This window comes from Tachysurus fulvidraco, chromosome 12, assembly GCF_022655615.1.
Source record: "Tachysurus fulvidraco isolate hzauxx_2018 chromosome 12, HZAU_PFXX_2.0, whole genome shotgun sequence".
Taxonomy (NCBI): domain Eukaryota; kingdom Metazoa; phylum Chordata; class Actinopteri; order Siluriformes; family Bagridae; genus Tachysurus; species Tachysurus fulvidraco.
Genome location: NC_062529.1, coordinates 21,824,149 through 21,843,988, shown reverse-complemented (window position 1 = coordinate 21,843,988; position 19,840 = coordinate 21,824,149). Strand labels below are relative to the sequence as shown.

The 19,840-nt window shown below is 39.3% G+C and overlaps 1 protein-coding gene across 2 annotated transcripts; it reads right to left on the bottom strand.

Annotated features, from left to right (window-relative positions):
* Positions 1 to 682: 682 nt before the first annotated feature.
* ube2d1a (ubiquitin-conjugating enzyme E2D 1a) lies at positions 683 to 19,840 on the bottom strand. 2 transcript variants are annotated; one of them, XM_027143044.2, is made up of 8 exons: positions 19,726 to 19,840; positions 19,506 to 19,642; positions 12,849 to 12,912; positions 12,375 to 12,406; positions 11,060 to 11,137; positions 4,642 to 4,747; positions 2,334 to 2,427; positions 683 to 1,312 (listed from the first exon to the last, which is right to left on the bottom strand). In XM_027143044.2, exons 2-8 carry the CDS (start codon positions 19,527 to 19,529, stop codon positions 1,267 to 1,269), a joined length of 444 nt encoding a protein of 147 aa, XP_026998845.1. In that variant the 5' UTR covers positions 19,530 to 19,642; positions 19,726 to 19,840; the 3' UTR covers positions 683 to 1,266. The 2 variants fall into 2 exon arrangements, with proteins under 2 accessions (XP_026998845.1, XP_047677703.1); XM_047821747.1 differs by lacking the exon at positions 19,726 to 19,840 and having other exon boundaries at positions 19,506 to 19,706.

Below are 19,840 nucleotides of genomic sequence, written 5' to 3'. Positions count from 1 at the left end.
TTCTTGGCTAAATTAGTTATTGTGTTTAAACGTGTCCCAAATCACTTATACATTACATTATTGTGTAGTATCAGTTGTATTTGTAATGTTTTCACTGAAAATTGAAAAGAAAAAAAAAAAAAAACAATCGAATGCACTTCAAGAACCCAGATAATGCACTTGCCCAGCTGAACGAATAAATAAATAAATCGATCAATCAACACTCGCAGATTTGCTTATGTAAAAGTGAAAGAGGGACAGGAATACCAGGCTCAGGTGGACAAGATGTCTTACAAATGTCTTTTAAATTAAATTAGTTCTCACATTTTTTGATTCATTGCTCGACACTTTCAAAATTCAGCATTATCCAAATGCTAAAGCTAGCACGGTCATGTCACGTGCGTTTGACATCGTTGTTATAACGACTGAGAAACTGCTAATACTTTCAAGTAGATTAAAAAAATACAACAAAAAAAAAAAACATTTTCCGCGTTTCCATTTGAGGCGATTCAAAAATTCACACGCTAGGCGGTAGAGTACGTAGTGTGAGTGCATACTGCTTACTGTGTCATTTGGGACAGATTTAGATTGTAAGGGAGATGATAAGTGACACCTAAGAAGCCTTAGCTAATCATATACAAGTGGGACAAAACGCAAAATTGTTAAGTTTGATATTTTAAGAAAAGTGGACGTTTATCCAAAACAATGTACAAATACAGTTTTATTTTTATTTTCACCTTTTTCCAAAAGGTAACCTTGTTTTACAACACTTTTCTTTATTTCCCCTAGGGGTCATGTATGGTATAGTTTAACATGAACAGAATAATTATTCCAGATTCCTTCACAGTATACCAACATACCTCGAACACACAGTAAAACCTTTAATAATAATCTTAAAGTACAAAACCTGCTTGTTAGTGCACACACAGCATCACAAAAAAAGATCCTGTTAGGTTTTTAATTCAAAATAAAAAATAGCTCCAGAACAGGCTTTAATATGATGAAATAAAATATCTAAAAGGAGAGAGCGTGAAAAAAACCAAAAACATGTACCAGTAACAAATGCTATTTTATCACTATGGTTGTGGCTTCTCTCATCAGCAGTAGCCTGATAACCTTCCATCGTGTTTCTGTAACCGGAAAAGCGAACGGGATTTCCTCTGTAATGGGGGGGGGGGAAACGACCAAAAGTCAGTCCACCAGTTTTTTGAGAACGGTGGTACAGCACATCCTCATTAATCGTCCGTGTGCAACCGTTCAGAATTCTGCGAGAGGAATCAGAGGGAGCTACATAGCATATTGCTGAGTCCACTCTTGCGCCATTCTGTTATATCTGAAGAGAGAGAGAGAGAGAGAGAAAGAGAGAGAGAGAATTAAACACAAATCTGTATCACCTCCTAGTACTCCCCTGACTCTAACAGAAAGAAGACTTTCTATCAAAGGTTTTCTGTACAATTATACAACATTTTAGTAGCGAGGTATAATTCCACTAGTGCTTCTAGTAGTAATGACATCACAGTGCTGATGAAAGCCCGATTCTGATTGGCTAGAAAGTTTCAATTCATTTTCTATAACTGCTGCTATGACACTAGTCTCTATAAGCATACAGGATAGTTGTAGATTTACAGGTGAAGATTTGAGTATATAAGTATATGCAATATATTAAACAGACAGACAGACATACTATATACGTATATATACATATATATATATAGCCTTTTTGGAAAGTGACGTGACCCATGTACGGTGACCCATACTCAGAATTCGTTCTCTGCATTTAACCAATCCAAAGTGCACACACACAGCAGTGAACACACACACACAAAGTTTTCTTTGGGATTTTGACACATGAAAAATAGTTTTAAATTTTGTTTTTGGGTTATTTGAGCCAAATTGTAATGTTAGGGAATTTTAGGGCCAAGATTGGTTGGGTTTACGATTTAGAGTCAGATTAGCGTAACGGTCCGAATTAGAGTTTATCCTACGTCTTGCGGATGGGAATTTTAATTCAGGTGATTTCATTTTGACATTTTAGGGTTCAGTTTTACAGACATAGTTCCAATTAAAGTAGGTTAGGGCTAGACTTAAGGTTTAGAGCAAGTTTTTAGGATTAAGGTTTAGGACTGGAGCCAGGAATCTTAAATATTAGGGTTGAGGGATCGGTTAAGGTTAGGGGACCGTTAGGGTTAGACTAAGGTTAAAGTTAGGTTTAGGGCTAGGTTTTAGGATTAGGGCTAGGATTAGGTTAGGGTTAGGGAAAACTTAGTGAAACTGGTTGTTAGAGTAACAACTTTGTAAAGGAAACATTCACAGGTGTGAAGCAGATCGGGAACCAAAAAGGAAAGGTTGCATACTTGTCTTTGTCTGATTTGTAGATGTGTGCGATGTCCGGAACTAAAGGGTCGTCTGGGTTGGGGTCACACAGCAGTGAGCATATGGATAACAACACTGAAAGACAAAGTATGAGACTTATTTATACATACATTTATATTATTTATAAATAATGTTTATTATTAAAAGGGAATCTCCAGCTAAATACATAGAGGGAATGTTAAGTTAGTTCAGGACTGCTCATTTACATACAGAAACACCCACGAAACTCCATTAAAAGGTCAAGCAGACAGAAAACTGGGAGAAGGAAATGACTACTAAAGTCAAGACTCACTTCTATGTCTTTATAGTAACAACAGAATCTTATCGGAGACTTATCCTCTAATATGCGGTGAAGTATATCGTTGTTATTGTTTAATGTGTATAGAAGGAATCTCCGGTATCTTGGGAATCAGAAGTGATACCAGGAGCTTATTTCATGGAAGGTTTTATATATATAAATATAAACTGATCATATCTTTATACTATACCATCGGTGTATATATAAAATCAATATAATAAAAATGCTTCCAAAAAAATGCAGATTTTCTTGGTATTCGTTCACCTTTGTGTGTCGATCCCCTGTAAAGGAAAGTGAGCTCCATGAAAGGTCGTGCACACAGCCAGCTGGGAGCATGAAATGACTACTAAATGGAAGAAAATGGCTGGAAGGCAGTCAGGGTAATTCTGTCACGACGATAAAAAGATATTTAGCAGTGTAACACCACCTGAAAGTCACTTCTACACTGGCGTCTACCGAACACAGTAAATGAAATACAAATACAGTAATACCTCGAGATACGAGTTTAATTCGTTCCGTGACCTTGCTCGTATCTCAAAGCGATTTTCCCCGTTTAAATGAATTGAAACCCGATCATTCCGTTCCAGCTCGCAAAATTCCACTCGTTTGGTTTGTGTTTTGAACATGTAACATGTACAGTACCTGTATTTATAAATGACAAATATTGTATAAAAACATACAGTAATAAAAGAGAAGGTTAAAAAAATAAACTGGTTTTACTTTACGGAAGATGTGCGCAGAGGTTGAGGGAGGAGTAAACAGGCGGAGGAGTTAGACTTTCACTTTCGTTCACTTACTCACTACTGTACACTCAATGTTACTTTACACTTAAATGGAACTTAACTAAATTTCGCTAAAATGAACAAACTTAACTGAAATTCTCTTAACTGAACTTAATTGCTACAATTTCTGTTTTCTTTACATTCATTTTGCTTAATTTTCTTCATCGCTTTACTCGTCACTTGTTTTTACCTTTTTTGTCACTCTTTCCTCACTAACATCTGCTGGTTGTTTTAATAAAAACCTGTCCGGTCGGCATATCGGATGCGGTGTAGTCGCACAAATAAAAAAATTTTTTTTTTAAACGGATCCAACGCTAAAACAGGTCTGAAAATTACGGATCCGCAGATAAGCACCTCACGCAGCGCCTTTGCGACTCTCCATAGGAAATGAAAGACTTCCGGTTTATAGGCTGTCGTTTGCCGTGTGCAGTGGAAAGGTGGCTTTGTGTGTGTGTGCGCGCGCGCATTTTACTCTGAATTTGTGGATTTTGCTTGATTTCTGATTGCAGGACTGTTTATTCAAGAGGAAAAGGAAGAGATGAATCTGAACTCAAGCAGCAAAAAGCTCATCTACGGGATCCTCTGATGTCATGGCTCACATTCAGCACTCTCACTGACAAAAAGCCTCATGCGCCGGATGTGTCTGCATGCGCGCGAGTGTTTGTGTGTGTGCACGTGTGTGTGTGTATGCATGTGTCTTGGTGGGGATCTTTGTTTCGGCGGTGGTGGCGGCTCGGATGCTCGTATCTCAAAAATTTGGTCGTATCTCAAGGCAAAAATTTGGTATCACTGTATGCCTCAACAGCAGAGCGTTTAAATTCGATCGACTCAAGGTTAACGCTGGTTCGTTTTTTACCTGTAAATTTTAAAAGGAGTGTGGAATATTTTTCCAAACTCACAGGATTTTCATGAATACCAAAAGGTCTCATGTAAATGCATCTGAGAACTATGAATAAATCTGTTCCAAATGAAGCTTTACTTGTGTTGTGGCCAGGGTTGCCAGATCATCCATTTTCTTTTGAATTAGGCAAACTTTATCTTGCTGTATTGTTGTTGTATTGTTTGTCTTTTTCCGCCCAACTGTGTGATGAGGCGGCGCATCTCGATTTATTTATATGGTAAAAAAAAAAACCTAATCATTTCAAGTGGCACCACAGGATCTGTTCAGGCCGGTTCTTGTTCTAGAGTAGGTCAGGTTACAGTTGGTACCTTTAGACACCGTGAGCGCAGGACTCCAATTAGAGCGAAGGATGTCCAGACAGATGCTGCCGTTACTGTTGATGTTTGGATGGTAGATTTTTGTTGTGAAGGCAACCTGAGGAGAAGAAAAAAAGAAAAAAAAAAGAAGAAGAGAGACAGAAAAAAAAAATGGAGGTCAGAAAATAAGCATATAATGATAAAATATAACTACATTTTATTCTAGTTCTATACTTCTGTAAAGATGCTTTAAGACAATGTGAATTGTTAAACTGGTGTCAGTCACAGCAGCATCAGCCAATCAGAGCTGTCCATGAGCTCATGTGTGAGGAAGAGAGCAGAGAGCCATCGGCATGCTCTCTCACCTGCCAATCACAGTGACATTAGCCAATTAGGTCATGCCAATAAAGTCATAGGTCACTTCAAACCGATGTGAAATCCGCCCGCATGACTAGAGTGAGGTACATTCATCACAAAGTCGCACTGGTTTTGAGACAGATAAGTACTCAGTCTTTGGGGGTCCAGTTCACTTAGGGCAGCTTTAAACTCATTCTTTGCGTCAACAAAGTTTGTTCCCTGATCACATCGGATTTGGCGAATTGCACCTCTGATAGCAATGAAACACCTTAATGAATTAATGAAGGTGTCCGTGGATAGGTCCTCTAATAGCTCAATGTGAATTGCTCGGGAGCAAAAGCAAGTGAACAAAAGTCCATACCGTTTGTGTTTTACGGCCTTCTGTAGTTACGAAAGGACCGAAACAATCCATACCGCAGTATGTAAATGGTGGTGAAGGCTCTAAGCGTTCTGCAGGTAGGTCACTCATTCCCTGACCCTCAGGAGCCTTACGAAGTCTGCGACAGATGACACATTGGCGGATGAAAGAAGCAACGGTTCTGCTTATCCCTGGGATCCAGTAGCCATTGGATCTCATTTCGTTTGTGGTGAAGCCTTTTCCTTGGTGTTTTACTTTATCGTGACAGTGAGCTATTACGAGCTTGGTCACATGATGTTCCTTTGGAAATCACAACAGGGTGTTTGAAAGAGTCTTTGATAGATGAAAGTCTCCCTCAGACCTTGATGAGACCGTCCGTGTCCCTGAAAATGTCTAAGGGGAACAGTTTGTGGTGATGTGGGAGCTGTTTTCCTTTGTCTAATAGTTTTATCTCCTTTCCATATGTTTGGTTTTGTACATCCTGAATGATGACACATACTGCACTTTCTTGGTCACTCACTGTAGCCGGTGCACCTGATTTGACTTTCTTGGCCCTTCTTATGAGGCATGCTACAGCTTTGACTGCTCTGGACCATGACGAGAACTTGGACAAACGTTCTGCCAGGCTGAATGTCTCTGTAACTTTGGTTAACATTGTGTTTTTCTGATTTCTGGATCTCCAAGAGACAGTTCCAGCTCTACTCTGTGTGTTGAGGGCAGGTCCCTCTCCCAAAGAAAGGAGGGGCGGGTGAAACAGTTAGATGAGAGAAGCTCAGCGATAGATTTACCCCTAGATGCAATATCGGCTGTGTTCTCTTCAGATGGCACGTAAAACCATTGCTGAGGGCTTGTACGTTGGCGAATCTTTTGGACCCTATTCGCTACAAAAGGTATGAAAACGACATGCCTCGTTATTTACATAGCCCAAAACTACCTTAGAATCTGTCCAGAAATACTCTTTGTTGTGAGCATAGCAGAGTTCTTCTCTCAACATGTTACTAATTGAAACTGAACCTACAGCTGCAGTTAGCTCGAGTCTAGGTATTGTAGTCAGCTTGGTAGGAGGAACACGGGCTTTGACTATTACCAATGACCAGTGAATCTCCTCTCTAATGTTTTTGGCTCTTAAATAGGTGCATTGTCCATAACCACTCGTGCTCGCATCCGAAAAGTGGTGCAACTATTTCTTTAAGCTCTCCGAAACTAGCAGGAAAGTAACAGCGAGTTATGTTTGCCAATTTAGACAAGGTAAAGTCCCGTTGCCAACTCTCCCACTTTGGCCTCAGTGTTTCTGGAAGGGCGTCGTCCCAATTGATACCTTGGTGACATTTCCCGCAGGATCCTTTTTCTGTGAAGTACATAAGGTGCCGGAAAGCCAAGGGGGTCGTAGATGGATGCAACAGTAGATAAGACGCCTCGACGTGTTGCTGGTTGGTCTTTTAAAGTGTTGTCAAATATGAAACAGTCTCTTTCAAATGTTCCATTGGATGCCTAAGGCCCCTTCTTGTGGCATGTCTTTGAATGTTAAGTCCTTTGTTTTTGTCTCTATTGCACGTTCAGATGGCAGAATGCTTTGTAGAACAGCAGGGCTATTTGAGATAAATTTGTGTAGACGGAGCCCTCCATGCTTGCATATCTGTGGCTTCTTGTGCGAGCTGTATTTCCTTTTCAACTGTGTCTGTGCTTGTGACTCCATCATCCACATAAAAGTCCCTTTCCATGAACTCAGATCCTGCCGGGTGTGTGTGACAGAGTTCTTTAGCTAAATACCTTAGTCCGTAGTTTGCACACCCTCGGGATGATTTCGCACCGAAAAAAGTGTACCTTCATTCTGTATACCCGTGGCTGTGTCTCTGTGTTGCCGTTTTTCCACCACAGAAAACTCAGGTAATCTCTGTCACAATGCTGAACGTGAAACATCATCTCTATATCGCACATTAGAGCAATAGGATTTTGTCTGAACCGAAGGAGGATGCCTGTTAGATTGTTAATCAGGTCCGGCCCTTGGAGAAGATGATCATTTAGACTTGTACCATTGTATTTGGCTGAACAAATCGAACACAATGCGTAGTTTAGTGGGCTTTTTGGGGTGGTATATACCGTGATGGGTAATGTACCATCGTTCACCTTGTTTTCCTTCATTGTGTACTTCTTCGACGTCACCCCTTTCAATGATGTCTTTCATGTAAGTTATGTAGTCTCTTTTGTACCTTTCATCTTTGTTGAACTTTCGCTTTAAGTGTTCGAGTCTGATTTCAGCAAGCTTTCTATTGTCAGGTAAGTGTGGCCTTTGTCTGAATGGTAGAGGCATCTCACAGTGTCCTTGTTTGTTTTTCCTTATTCCCTCCTTAAGCTTGTCCAAAAAGATGAGATCCTCTTGTGAGACTGTTTTGTCACTTGCCTCTGTGTCTTTAAAATCTGACTCTAGCACATGAATAACATTATGGGAGTAACAGGGGGTAATTCCTTTATTGTGATTCTATGACACAAACTTGACTGAGTTTCATTGAGCGTTGGTGTGGAGCCTCCAACGATAGTCCACCCTAGGTCTGTGCGGATGGCATAAGGCTCCTCACCCTCTCCTAATAGAACTTGTCTTGGAGCTAAAGTTCTGGGACAGTTAAACCCTATAAGGAGTCCAACATCACAACTCAAAAGAGGTGGTATATTATCAGCAATTTCTGTCAGATGAGGCCATCGTTTCGCTGTGTCACTAGTGGGTATGTTGTCATAGTTAACTGGAATAAAGTCTTTTGTATATGAGGGGGGGTAGGTCGAAGCGAATGTCTGAATCATAACCGCTCACACGCATTCCAGAAACTCTTACTATTAACAGTAGAGTGAACACCCAGCATCGTAGTTAACTAACTTTACAGGGTGAGTGTCAGCACATTTGTTTGTGAAGAATTAAGCAAACAGCTACGAGCAGTCACTTTGTGTGTCTAATAGTGTGTAAACTAATTGCTCTTTAGATGGTCTCTGAACCGTAGGCACCCATACAGGAACAATCATGGATGTGCTACTTGATTGACCCACCTTAGTAACGTTCAGAGCTGTGACTGTAGCGGTTTCATTTGGAGTGCTCGGAGCGATGTTTTCGGAGCTTCGAGACCTTACATATGCCTTAAGATAGTCATTGTGCAGACAAGTGGGATGCTTTCCTTTGCAAATGTCACAAGTGTGGCGATGGTGACAATCTTTGGCGTTATTGCCCACGTTTAAGCAGCCATAGCACAGTTTATTGGCCTTAACATATGTGCGCCTCTCTAAGGGCTGATCTAAAAAGTTAGGGCACTTTGACAACTGGTGATTTTCATCTTTACAAAATACACAGGGTACCTTTAATTTTGTGTTGCTTGTCCTCGCCTTGTTGTTTTGTACTGTAACCTGTGTTGTGAAGACTTGTGTGGATCTGTTTAGTTTAAAGTCCTTTGTATTCCTTTTCTCATAGGATGAGCTGCGTGAGTGAAGAGCATATGAAGAAGTGACCGGGTTGCAGGCAATCTCTGCTTCGAGTGCCACAAAATGTACAAAGTCCTTAAAAAGAGGGAAAGTCCTTGCCGTCCATAAGTGCAACTGTTACTTGTTGATTCCAACGGGCTGCCAGCCAGTCAGGAACTTTCAGCAGCAACCTTTGATTTTCCTCACAGTCACTTAGTATTTCTAGGCCCTTTACGTATGGTGTGGCTTGGAGACATGCATTTAGAAAGTCCGAAAATGTCCTTAAACCTTCTGCATCCTTTGAACTTATTTTAGGCCATTTTGCCAGTTTGTCTCTGAAAGCTCTTTGGACAATAAAAGGTGGACCGTATCGTTGGGCAAGCTTTTGCCATGCGTCCTTGTATGCCTCTTCATCACTGCGAAAGAATGTGCCCTCAAGACAATTTTGAGCTGGGCCTGTGACATACCTTTTGAGCAAGTGAAGTTTATCAGCAGGTGCAATGCCTTTGCAGTCCACAAGTGAAGAGAATGAAGCCTTCCATTCGATGGAATTAATTGGATCTCCACTGAATACTGTGGGCATTGGCACTGGGATTCTGTTTATAGCTATACTGTTTTGAATTGCTTGGGCCAACTGGGAAATGTCCGTGAGAGGTGCTCGTGTAGCAATTTGAGGGTTTGGATTGTTCGTTGTTTGATTTGACATATGGATAGACACATTGTTGTGTGGTATTAATGGAGGTAAGCCACTACTGGGAACTGGTGCTTCATGAGCACATTGGTGGTCAACAGAGAAAGGCATATCGTTTGATAGTATTTGCTGGTTGTCCATATCCATGTTCATTTCTCTGTTGTAGATCTCAAGTTTTGCACGAGCAGCTTGCATTTCCTTTTCTGCCCTTAAACGCTCAAGTTCTGATTCTATATCTTTCATTTTTTCCTTTTGTTTAATTTCCTCTTGCACAACTTTATATTCTGCTTCCTTTACAGCCAACTCCACAGCTGCATCAACCCTTTTAACTGCAATGCTTGAAGTGTCAGACTGCTTACCGATGCTGGACTGAGAGGCGGTACCGTAGATGGAGCGGGCGTACTGTTGTGACGGTAGCTGATGAAGACGCTGCCATTCTCTATCTGCATCAAAAATCACCGTCTATTGCCGTTATACGTTCAATAAGGATTTTCATAATGTCCTTAGATACTGCTTCACAATAGTCCATTTTGCGTCTTGTGTCAGGGGATGGCGTAATACGCTCTCTTATTTCGTTGTACACCATCATGTTGTTCAAACCATTTTCAATGTCATCAGCCATTTCACACAACTTGTGCTCTGATAAGTCAGTCTTTAGGCTTTCTCTGGATGTTCTGATTAGCCCTTTCCATTGTGCATAGAGACTCATCAGTTTCTTGTGCCTTTTAATTAATTCGTCTTCTTGGTAAGCTAGCATTTTCTCCGTTAGCACACTAGGCCGCTCTGAACGCCTGGGTAATGAGAACTCGTTAGTAGCCTCCATTTTGTGAAGTTCAGCTAATTGTTTTTCTTTGCATTCAATATCGTTCTTTAACTCCCGTCTTGACATGCTATCCGTATCTCCTTGAAGTAATAAAGCTCTCGTTTCATAGATTTCGTTTTGCAGCTTACGTGTTTGCTCTTCGATGCCGTCCATTTTCCGTGCCGTTGCCGTTAGCGTTCACGCACTGCTCTATAGCACACTGAGGTGAATTTCTTACTGTAGCATGCCCCCCGAACAAGGATGAGACTTACTGATGGTTTTTTGTGAACTTTAATACAAACGCATATCAACCAACTAACCAACGTGAGAACTTTTGCCTCTTCTGAGGGCTGCAAATATATATAAAACATTAGCCGTATTTGGAATATCACTATAAAAATATCACTTGGGGGATTTCTAGAACTTGACAGCCAGCAGACTGTAAAAAAGTGGTTTTGATTTTACAAACATTGGAGTCCTATTTAAAGGTGGTTAAGAGGTTACAAACAGATCATTAAGGAAGAGAAACTCAAAAACCGGGCCTCACACCTCCAAGTGGCTTCAATTTGTTTTTCATTTGTATTTATTTTTTATTTGTATAATAAAATATATTGTTCATTTTAAAGAAGAAAAAATAAAAAAAAAGTAACAAAATGTGAACGCAAAATATCGTGCAAGGACGAGTACGGCATGTCATTCGCACAACCACTATGACATCATAGAGAGAAGCAGAACGATGATGAGGACCAGAACATTCACGTAATCTGGTAGTCTGACTTACCCTTGGTGGTTTAAATGGGTAGTTTGTAGGGAAGTGAATAGTCAGGAAGAAAACACCGCCCTGATACGGACTGTCACCCTGAGAGAGAGAGAGAGAGAGAGAGAGAGAGAGAGAGAAACGGCACATGATTTCAAGAGAAACTTTAAACAATGTAAAAATGATCGTCTAGATCGTCTTTGTCAAATTGCTTTCAGTATGAAAAGCTGTAAAAAAAACAATTTGGATTTCCTGAGCACTTTATACACGGGGAAGTCGACTGAAAAGTTTCGAAACCAGAAGAATGTTCTCTAGAATAATCTGGATTCAAAAAATTTTTTAAAAAAATATCTGGGATTGCAAAGTCAGGATTATGCGACTTCGTTATTGAGAAATGAAAACAAATTAAGCAAAGTCTGCTAAATCTTTCAAAATGATGGTGCTTTTCCTCTGACTTGGGCTAAGAAGCATCATGTATGGATCATGAGCACAGTTCTCACACAAAGTCCCTACACTTGTGTGTCTTCACTGCTAGGAGTTTAAAGGTGGGGTGTACGTTGTTTGAAAGCCAATGTTGACACATAAAATCACCAAAACAAACATGCCTCTAACCCAAATGGGTCCCACCCCTGTATTGATAGCCCCACCCACACATACATACATAACCCAGAAAACTAATGGAAAGAAATGTGTCTTTATCATAGCTGAAGGGAAGAACAATACGGTTGCAGATAAACAAACAAGCAAAAATGACACACAAGCATAATCATGTAAAGGACAAAGGCATATTAGTTCTGTGTAACAAAGCAAAACCAACGTTACTCGCCTATCGAGAAGGAAAAAGGCACCTCGGCATCTTAAGTAAAGTCGGCCGCATATTCACAGATTGGAGTTTCGCGAGTCAATAACTCCTGAGCTAAACGCTGTTACTACACAAAACGCGGCTGTAGCTGCCTCTCTACATTACTACATTAGAAAAGAGGTGTTATTTGTGTAGTAACAGCATACTGAACACTCTCTCCGCCCGTATTGACAAGACACGCCCCTTTCTGCTCATTGGCTATACGTTTGTCTTGATTTTTTGTTTGTCGTCTCGACTCGGTTTTCTGGAGCATTTTTCAAACAACGGAGACCCCATCTTTAAGAGAAGAATCGTGTGCTGGCGATTTTACCAAATAAAACAGTTTTCCACCAAATAAAAGTTTTCAGTTGGTTCGACCCTGTACTACAACGAGATGTCAGCAGAGTTTAATGTAAAATTTAGGCTTTGGGATTCTTCACCTAAACATTAAACAAACATCATGGAACAAAACACAGAATGAAGAAGGTCTGTTCTTACTGGTCCCATTATTGTAGCCTTCCAGTGAAACACTAGAGAGAGAGAGAAAGAATAAGGATGATTAGATAAACACTCCATATGGAACTTATAAGTAGAGTGTTGATAACGACGACACATGGACTGGTGTGACTTATGCTGCATGTTATCTGCATTGTTTATTATCCCTTTATACTGGTAAACTGGGTTCAGGTACGCCGGCGGAACAGAAATGGACATTTTCGATCATTGTAAACAAATGAACGACGACATGTCTGCGAGTCTGATCTAAAGTGACTCAGGACATTGTTGGCTTTCAGTGCAAGACGTGAATTTTTCCCCTCTGTTGATAATCTTACACCGAATTTTAGTGGTTGAAGATAAATCTGAAGGAGTCTCCAGGGTCAGGGGTGTAAAACAGTCAGACGTTTTGTGTCTCTGTGGTATAAGTTGCATCAGTGTCTCTTAAGGATTAGTAGAAAGTTAATAGACACTTACAGTCCTCTCCCATTGGTCCTGCTGAGCATTGTAAAGGAGGGTCTCGCTGCAGGTCCTGTAATTCCTACACACACACACCACATAAACACACAGGGAGAGAATGTACAGTCAGGGAAAGTAGAAGAGAGACCGGGACGGACGGGTAGACAGAAAAAGAGAGAACGACTGAGAGACAGACTGGGAAAGAGACAGGGAGAGAGAGAAATAGAGACAGGGCAATGGAGAGAGACAGGGAGAGACAGCATTTGGCAGATGCCCTTATCCAGAGCGACCTACAGAAGTGCTTAAGTCTTTATCATTGGCTACATTAATGCTGGTTCACTAGGTTACATACTTAAGATTCCATGAGTTTAAAACACTGTTCAAAGTTTTTTATAAACATATATGCAACAAACAGGGAAAGAAGTGCTAGTTGAAGTGTTTCCTGAATAAGTAGGTCTTCAACCGCCGTTTGAAAATAGCCAGTGACTCGGCTGTCCGGACCTCTAGGGGAAGTTCGTTCCACCACCTTGGTGCCAGAACAGAGTCTTGTAGTATACTTACCTCTTACCCTGAGAGATGGTGGAACCAGTCAATCAGTGCTGGTAGATCTGAGGGTACGAGGAGTGATGAGGTAATTGGGAGCTGGTCCATTTTGGCTTTGTAGGCCAGCATCAGTGTTTTGAATCTGATGCGTGCGGCTACCGGAAGCCAGTAGAAGGATCGCAGCAGCGGGGTGGTGTGAAGAACTTAGGCAGGTTAAAAACAAGCAGTGCAGCTGCATTTTGGATCATTTGCAGAGGACGAATTGCGTCCATAGGTAAAACTGCCAGCAGTGTGTTGCAGTAATCCAGTCTTGAGATGACAAGAGACTGAACAAGTACCCGAGCACCCTGTGTGGACAAAAATGGCCGTATCCTTCTAAATGTTGTAGAGAAGAAATCGACATGAGCGAGTCACTTTAGCAACATGAGAGGAAAAGGGCAGTTGATTGTCCGTGGTTACCCCAAAGTGAGCTGTGGCTGAAGGGGAGATCAAGTCATGTCAAATCAAGTCAAGTAGCTTTTATTGTCATTACAACCATATATAGCTGTTACACTACACAGTGAAATGAGACAACGTTTCTCCAGGACTAGGGAGCTACATAAAACAAAGACAGAGCTAAAGACTTAATGGAGTTCTGACCACAATTCTCACCTTAAGGGAGACCGAAACTACTCCTGATTAATTCAGCTGAGAGAACAACTAAGCAAAGACCAACACTAAGATACACAATGGTGTAGAATATAACAAAATTCATACATCACATTATTCTAGAACAAAGTGAGTCAAGCAGCTAGTACACAAAAGTCAGGAACCTAGTTTAGCAGAAGACAATATATTTAAATAAAGAGAGTTAAAGCACACTGGTGCATTGGTAAATGTTTTTGCATACACTAATAATGAAAAATTCCATGGAAAACTGCATAGTATGTAAAACTCCTGCGTTAGCATGAAGTCACTTCAGAGGAATTTCTCCACCGCACATGCTGCAGCTCGACAGCGTCACGACCCTTAGAACCGGTCCAGTTCTTTTTTCTTCCTGTCTCTGTTTACAACTACAACTCGAGTACGACGCTTGCTGTAAACAAATCGTGGCTCACATTTCTTCAGCTGTTTAATACCTGCTAATATCATTGTGTGTGTGTGTGCGTGTGTGTGCAGCGAAGCCTGAAAGTCTGAGCATTCGCTGAAAAGGCGGTTTCATTTTTAATCACATAAAATTGTTACGGTAACCAAAGACAGTAAACATTCAATAAGAATCGGCGCTATTCATACAAAAAGTTTAAACTTTTAAATATTTACACATTAATTTCACTTCTCTACATGTCACTCATCCGGCATTAGCCAATCACTATTCGATGTCCATCTGACTCCGCCCTTAGTTTAGTAACGCTTTAGTAACCGGTGAAAAGCGGGACGTAGAGACACTTAACAAAAACAACTCTGTAGATAGAGTCAAGAGACAAAATGCTGAACATCAAGGAAGTTTTAAACTTTACAGGAAGTCGGATATGGATGAAGGAACGTCTGGTGGACTACAGGACAAAGTTAAACAGAGCAAAAAAGATGAGAAAGCTGTGAAAGATAACAGAACCTGCTCGGGTGCAGAAGCACAGAGACGGACTGTTTTCCTCACTGACATGAACGCGTGAGACGAGGCGTTATTTAAAGCGGCCACACGCCGGATTTATCCAATCAGGGTTGTTGATGCGTGAAAATGCAAATGAGAAGAAGGTTACAGCAGGGTTTTGGAATGTACAGTGTGACACAAGGGCAGATTCTGAAAAGCCAGGATTCAGTGTTACCCCCGGGGTCAGTAGGAGCAGTGTGAAACCTCTGACCACACAAACACAGGATTCTGTTCAGTTTATAATCCCACAGGGAAATATTTCACATGTGAATCTCTCATGTCTTTGTACAAACATACGAACCTGGCTGGTTTGTTATCTAACCGGAGGTTTAAGACTAATGCTAACCAGCTAATTAGGAGCTAATTAAGATCTAAGACTTGTAACATCTGCTTACAGAAAATTCTCAAAATAAAAATCTTAGTTAAAAAAAATAATTTTAGCTGGACAATATGCATTTTTCCCCAATTAATATTATTTGTATTGTTGCATAATGGTTAAAAGCTCAGTCTCTTCTTAGAGGTCTAAGAGTTTTAGTCAGAGTCCATGATAGCATCTGTGTTGCCGCTGGAAAAAAAAAGGAAAAAAAACAAAACCCAACTCTCTAATGGTCACGTTGCTGACAAACACAGTCATGGCTAGAGACGCAACTTAACCATGTAATTACATCTGTGTGTAAACAGCGCACAGATTACCGTAGATGAAGTCAGCATTGCAAAAGAAACAAAATGTCCAGGAATAGATCTAAAGTGGGTCGAGTTCGCTTCTGCTGCTCGTCACAGGAACGTTTCAGATTTTAGAGCTGTTAAATTTCATCGGCACGTTTTTATTTTAACGAGGAGGTACTGCTGATACTCACAGGGAAAAAGTCAATCGATGATCAGATTGATCTTTCCTTTCTGTATGGACCTCACTGTAGCGTATAAGGCAGACTTGAACACAACGCTGCATCGTGGGTAAAGATTCGGACCAGGGACCACAGAGTTCCCTTAAGATAGCACTGAAATCTCCTGACAATTAGGGCGGGGTTAAAGGTGGGGTCTCCGTTGTTTGAGAAATGCTTTAGAAATCCGAGTCGGGATGACAAACAAAATAAAAACAAAACTAACGTGTAGCCAATGAGCAGAAAGGGGTGTGTCTTATCAATATGGGCGGAGAGTGTTCAGTGCGCGCATGTGTGACATTAGCAGAAAGCGGTTTTAACATTGACATGGAGGATAAAAACAAAGAAAGAAAGCGAAGAAAGGCTTACGATAAGGCAAGAAGTAGGACGTGTTAATATAGGATTATATTTTATATTTTAACTTTCCAGCACTGGAGAGAACTGAAGGAGCAGGAAGTTGGCCACATATTCACAGGTTGGAGTTTCCAGAGTCAATAACTCCTGAGCTAAACGCTGTTACTACACAAATAACACCTCTTTTCTATCGTAGTAATGTAGAGAGGCAGCTACAACCGCGTTTTGTGTAGTAACAGCGTTTAGCTCAGGAGTTATTGACTCGCGAAACTCCAACCTATAAATATGCGGCCGACTTTACTTAAGACGCCGAGGCGCTTTTTTCCTTCTCGATAGGCGAGTAACGTTGGTTTTGCTTTGTTACACAGAACTAATATATGCCTTTGTCCTTTACATGATTATGCTTGTGTGTCATTTTTGCTTGTTTGTTTATCTGCAACCGTATTGTTCTTCCCTTCAGCTATGATGAAGACACATTTCTTTCCATTAGTTTTCTGAGTTATGTATGTATGTGTGGGCGGAGCTATCAATACAGGGGTGGGACCAATTTTGGTTAGAGGCATGTTTGTTTTGGTGAATTTATGTCAACATTGGCTTTCAAACAACGGAGACCCCACCTTTAAATGAAGGTTGAATCATGATTGGCTAACTTGCATAATTGGCTTGATATCAGATACATCCAGCTGTTATTTTATTTTATATATATAATTTTTTACTGTTTTTAAGTTTTATTTTAGCTTTTATTTTCTATATTTTAATCAACAACCACCCACACGTGCATTTATGTGACTATTATACAATAATGCACGTGGGTGGTTGTTGTGATTAAAATATAGAAAATAAAAGCTAAAATAACTAAAATATAACTTAAATAATAAATGTATATATGGGTAGTTGACGTGACATGGCTTTTTCACTGTCACAGAAGATTTTTCATTTTCATAATTTAGAATACTGTAAATGGTTAAACATTTTCTTGTTTATGAATTTGTTGTTTTAATACCCAAGTTATTGTTAGTTTTTTTTAGAACTTTGAGCCAAATCTCAAAATTGTCCTATGGTGTGATGGCAGACATTATTTCATAAATATTACATTTTATAAATAAAGAAAATAATGTTTAAAAATCTTAATGAACACTCCTGGCATAATTGTGTCTTTCACTAAGTGGCCATCACTTTTCATATACATACATTTCTAAAAGTGTAGGAATTTCATAAAGTTTGTCACAGAAAAAAAAAATGTCCTTTGGTGTTATGCAAAAACCTAATTTTAATTTGGGCAATATCATGGACAACTACATTTAATTGAAAAACCCCACTCAAGATCATGTGACTGAAGACCTCTATGAAGGCCATGAGAAGTGCACATGGTAAGTATTTCTCTCAGAATTGTTTAAATATTTAACTATGTTTTAAGACCACTGAAGTTGTTAAGTTTTTTTGTCCTTTGGTGTGACACCATTCATCTATTCATGGTGAAAATGATTCTAATTAGTACTTTCATGTAAAATAAATATCACTTTAAGAAAATAATGTTTTAATAATGTGAACAATTCTGTATCAAGTATTTATTTTGTTATTTAATATAATTTTAGTACTTTTTAAAATGTCACACCATAGGACACATTTACAGTATTGTTGAGTGAAAAAGTGAAAAAAATATGTGAAATCATTGACAAAATGAGTTACCAGTACTATTTTCTGAAACTGCAGTTTTCATACTCCACAAATATAATATATGTAACTTACAAATATATGTTAACATATGTATCTTAAAAAGTTATGCTTTCCAAAAAAAGTACTTTTTCTTGGTCATTTGTCAACTACCCATATATATATATATATATATAAAATTCAAAGTACCAGCAAATTATTCATTCATTTTAAATTAAATTTATAAAGTATACATTTATAAATTTAATAAAAAAGTATATAAATTTTAAAGTATAATTTTAAAAATTATTCCAATTTTTTTTAACCACATACGTATTATTTCTTTAGAATTACATTAGTCACACTACATCTAGGTTTATTATAATTTACTGCCAAATGCCTTAAAATGTTAATTTTTTTATACTAGTAAAATGTATTACTATTAAAAGGCTTTGATGCATGGCTTTAATTCTGCTCCATAATACACACATCATAGCATGTTACCGAGCTCCAGGACTAAACTGGTTCATTGACACAGGACTGATAAACCTGAGCTCTAGAAACAGAATTAGAATTAGGTTTATTGTCCAAGTGTGTTGACACAAAGAATTTGGTTCCAGCTGTTTGTGACCCTCAAAAGTACAGAATTAAATAACACGATACTACAGTATCGTGTTATTTATAGCCTCACTGCTATATTATAAAAGGAATAGAGGTCACAAGTATTACTTGTTACAGTGCAGGAGATGATGTCAGTCCAACCTTGGCTGAATTTTATAACTAGACTATGAGATAATGCATGTCTTCTTCTGTGTATCTGATGAAGATCCTCTGGCGATAGATCTACAGTCGAACAATGACTGTTCAGCTCAAGTCATTCAGCAGCGATTAATCATGTAAGCAGAAACATTTTTCGAAGGAAGCTCGATTCAAACCGAGCTTGTTTTCTGCCCATATTTGTATCATCCTACGCTCTCCTCCTATCGAGGGGCTTTTAGACGAGCATCTACGCAGCACACACTGAGATTTTAGTAAATTCTCTCACACTTACAGAACTTTATAATATTAACAACTAATTGATTCTGTAAAACTATCTATCAAGAATTTTCTGCTTAGATCTTGGCTAGGAGTCTTTTTTCATCGATCCCGTCGTTAAACAGAATTTATTTAAAGCTTAAATGACATTGATTTAGAGGAAAAACTTCTGAACTCTAAATATCGTGATACGTGACGTTGGAAATATCGTCAAGTATCGCGATATTTCTTGACATCGATCATCCCTTAAAAGAATACACTTACATTCACTGAAAGCTCATTTTGGCTTTAGGGCAAATAAACAAGATTTAGAGAGTTCACGTGTCGTTTTTAACGTTAGAGACTATTTACTTTTCTTTAGAGATCTTTTTGAAACAATTTAATGATGTTAAATTGTTTAAAAAACGTGTGGTTATGGTTTGTTGACATAAACTGAGCCGGCTTTGTTCTCGCTAGCAAAGATAATGCTAACAAACACAGTCTTTACCAAGCAGTACTACAACATTACATATCTTTTAATACCTCTTAATAACCTGTCATAGCTGTTTTATTATCCGAAATGTAAACACAACGTTGATTTACCTTCTGAATCCTTTTCAGAGCCATCACATCCGACGACAGACACTTCTTACTGAAGAAACCTCTTCAACGTCACGCAGTGAAGAAAGAAACAATCCTGAACCGTATCCCAAACTACACTGTAGTGAAGATCAAGTGCACTAGAAAGGACCAAAACAGCTATTATTTCACAAGCCTGTATAGTGTACTTACATACGGAGATTTAAGGGTGTTTAAACCCTACCGACAAATTCAGGAAATCGAGAATGAATTGATTTCAAAATAAAAGGTGTATGTGGAGTGTGGACGAGAGATCTGAATCCGAATCCGAATCAGGTTTATTGACCAAGTGTGTGGAC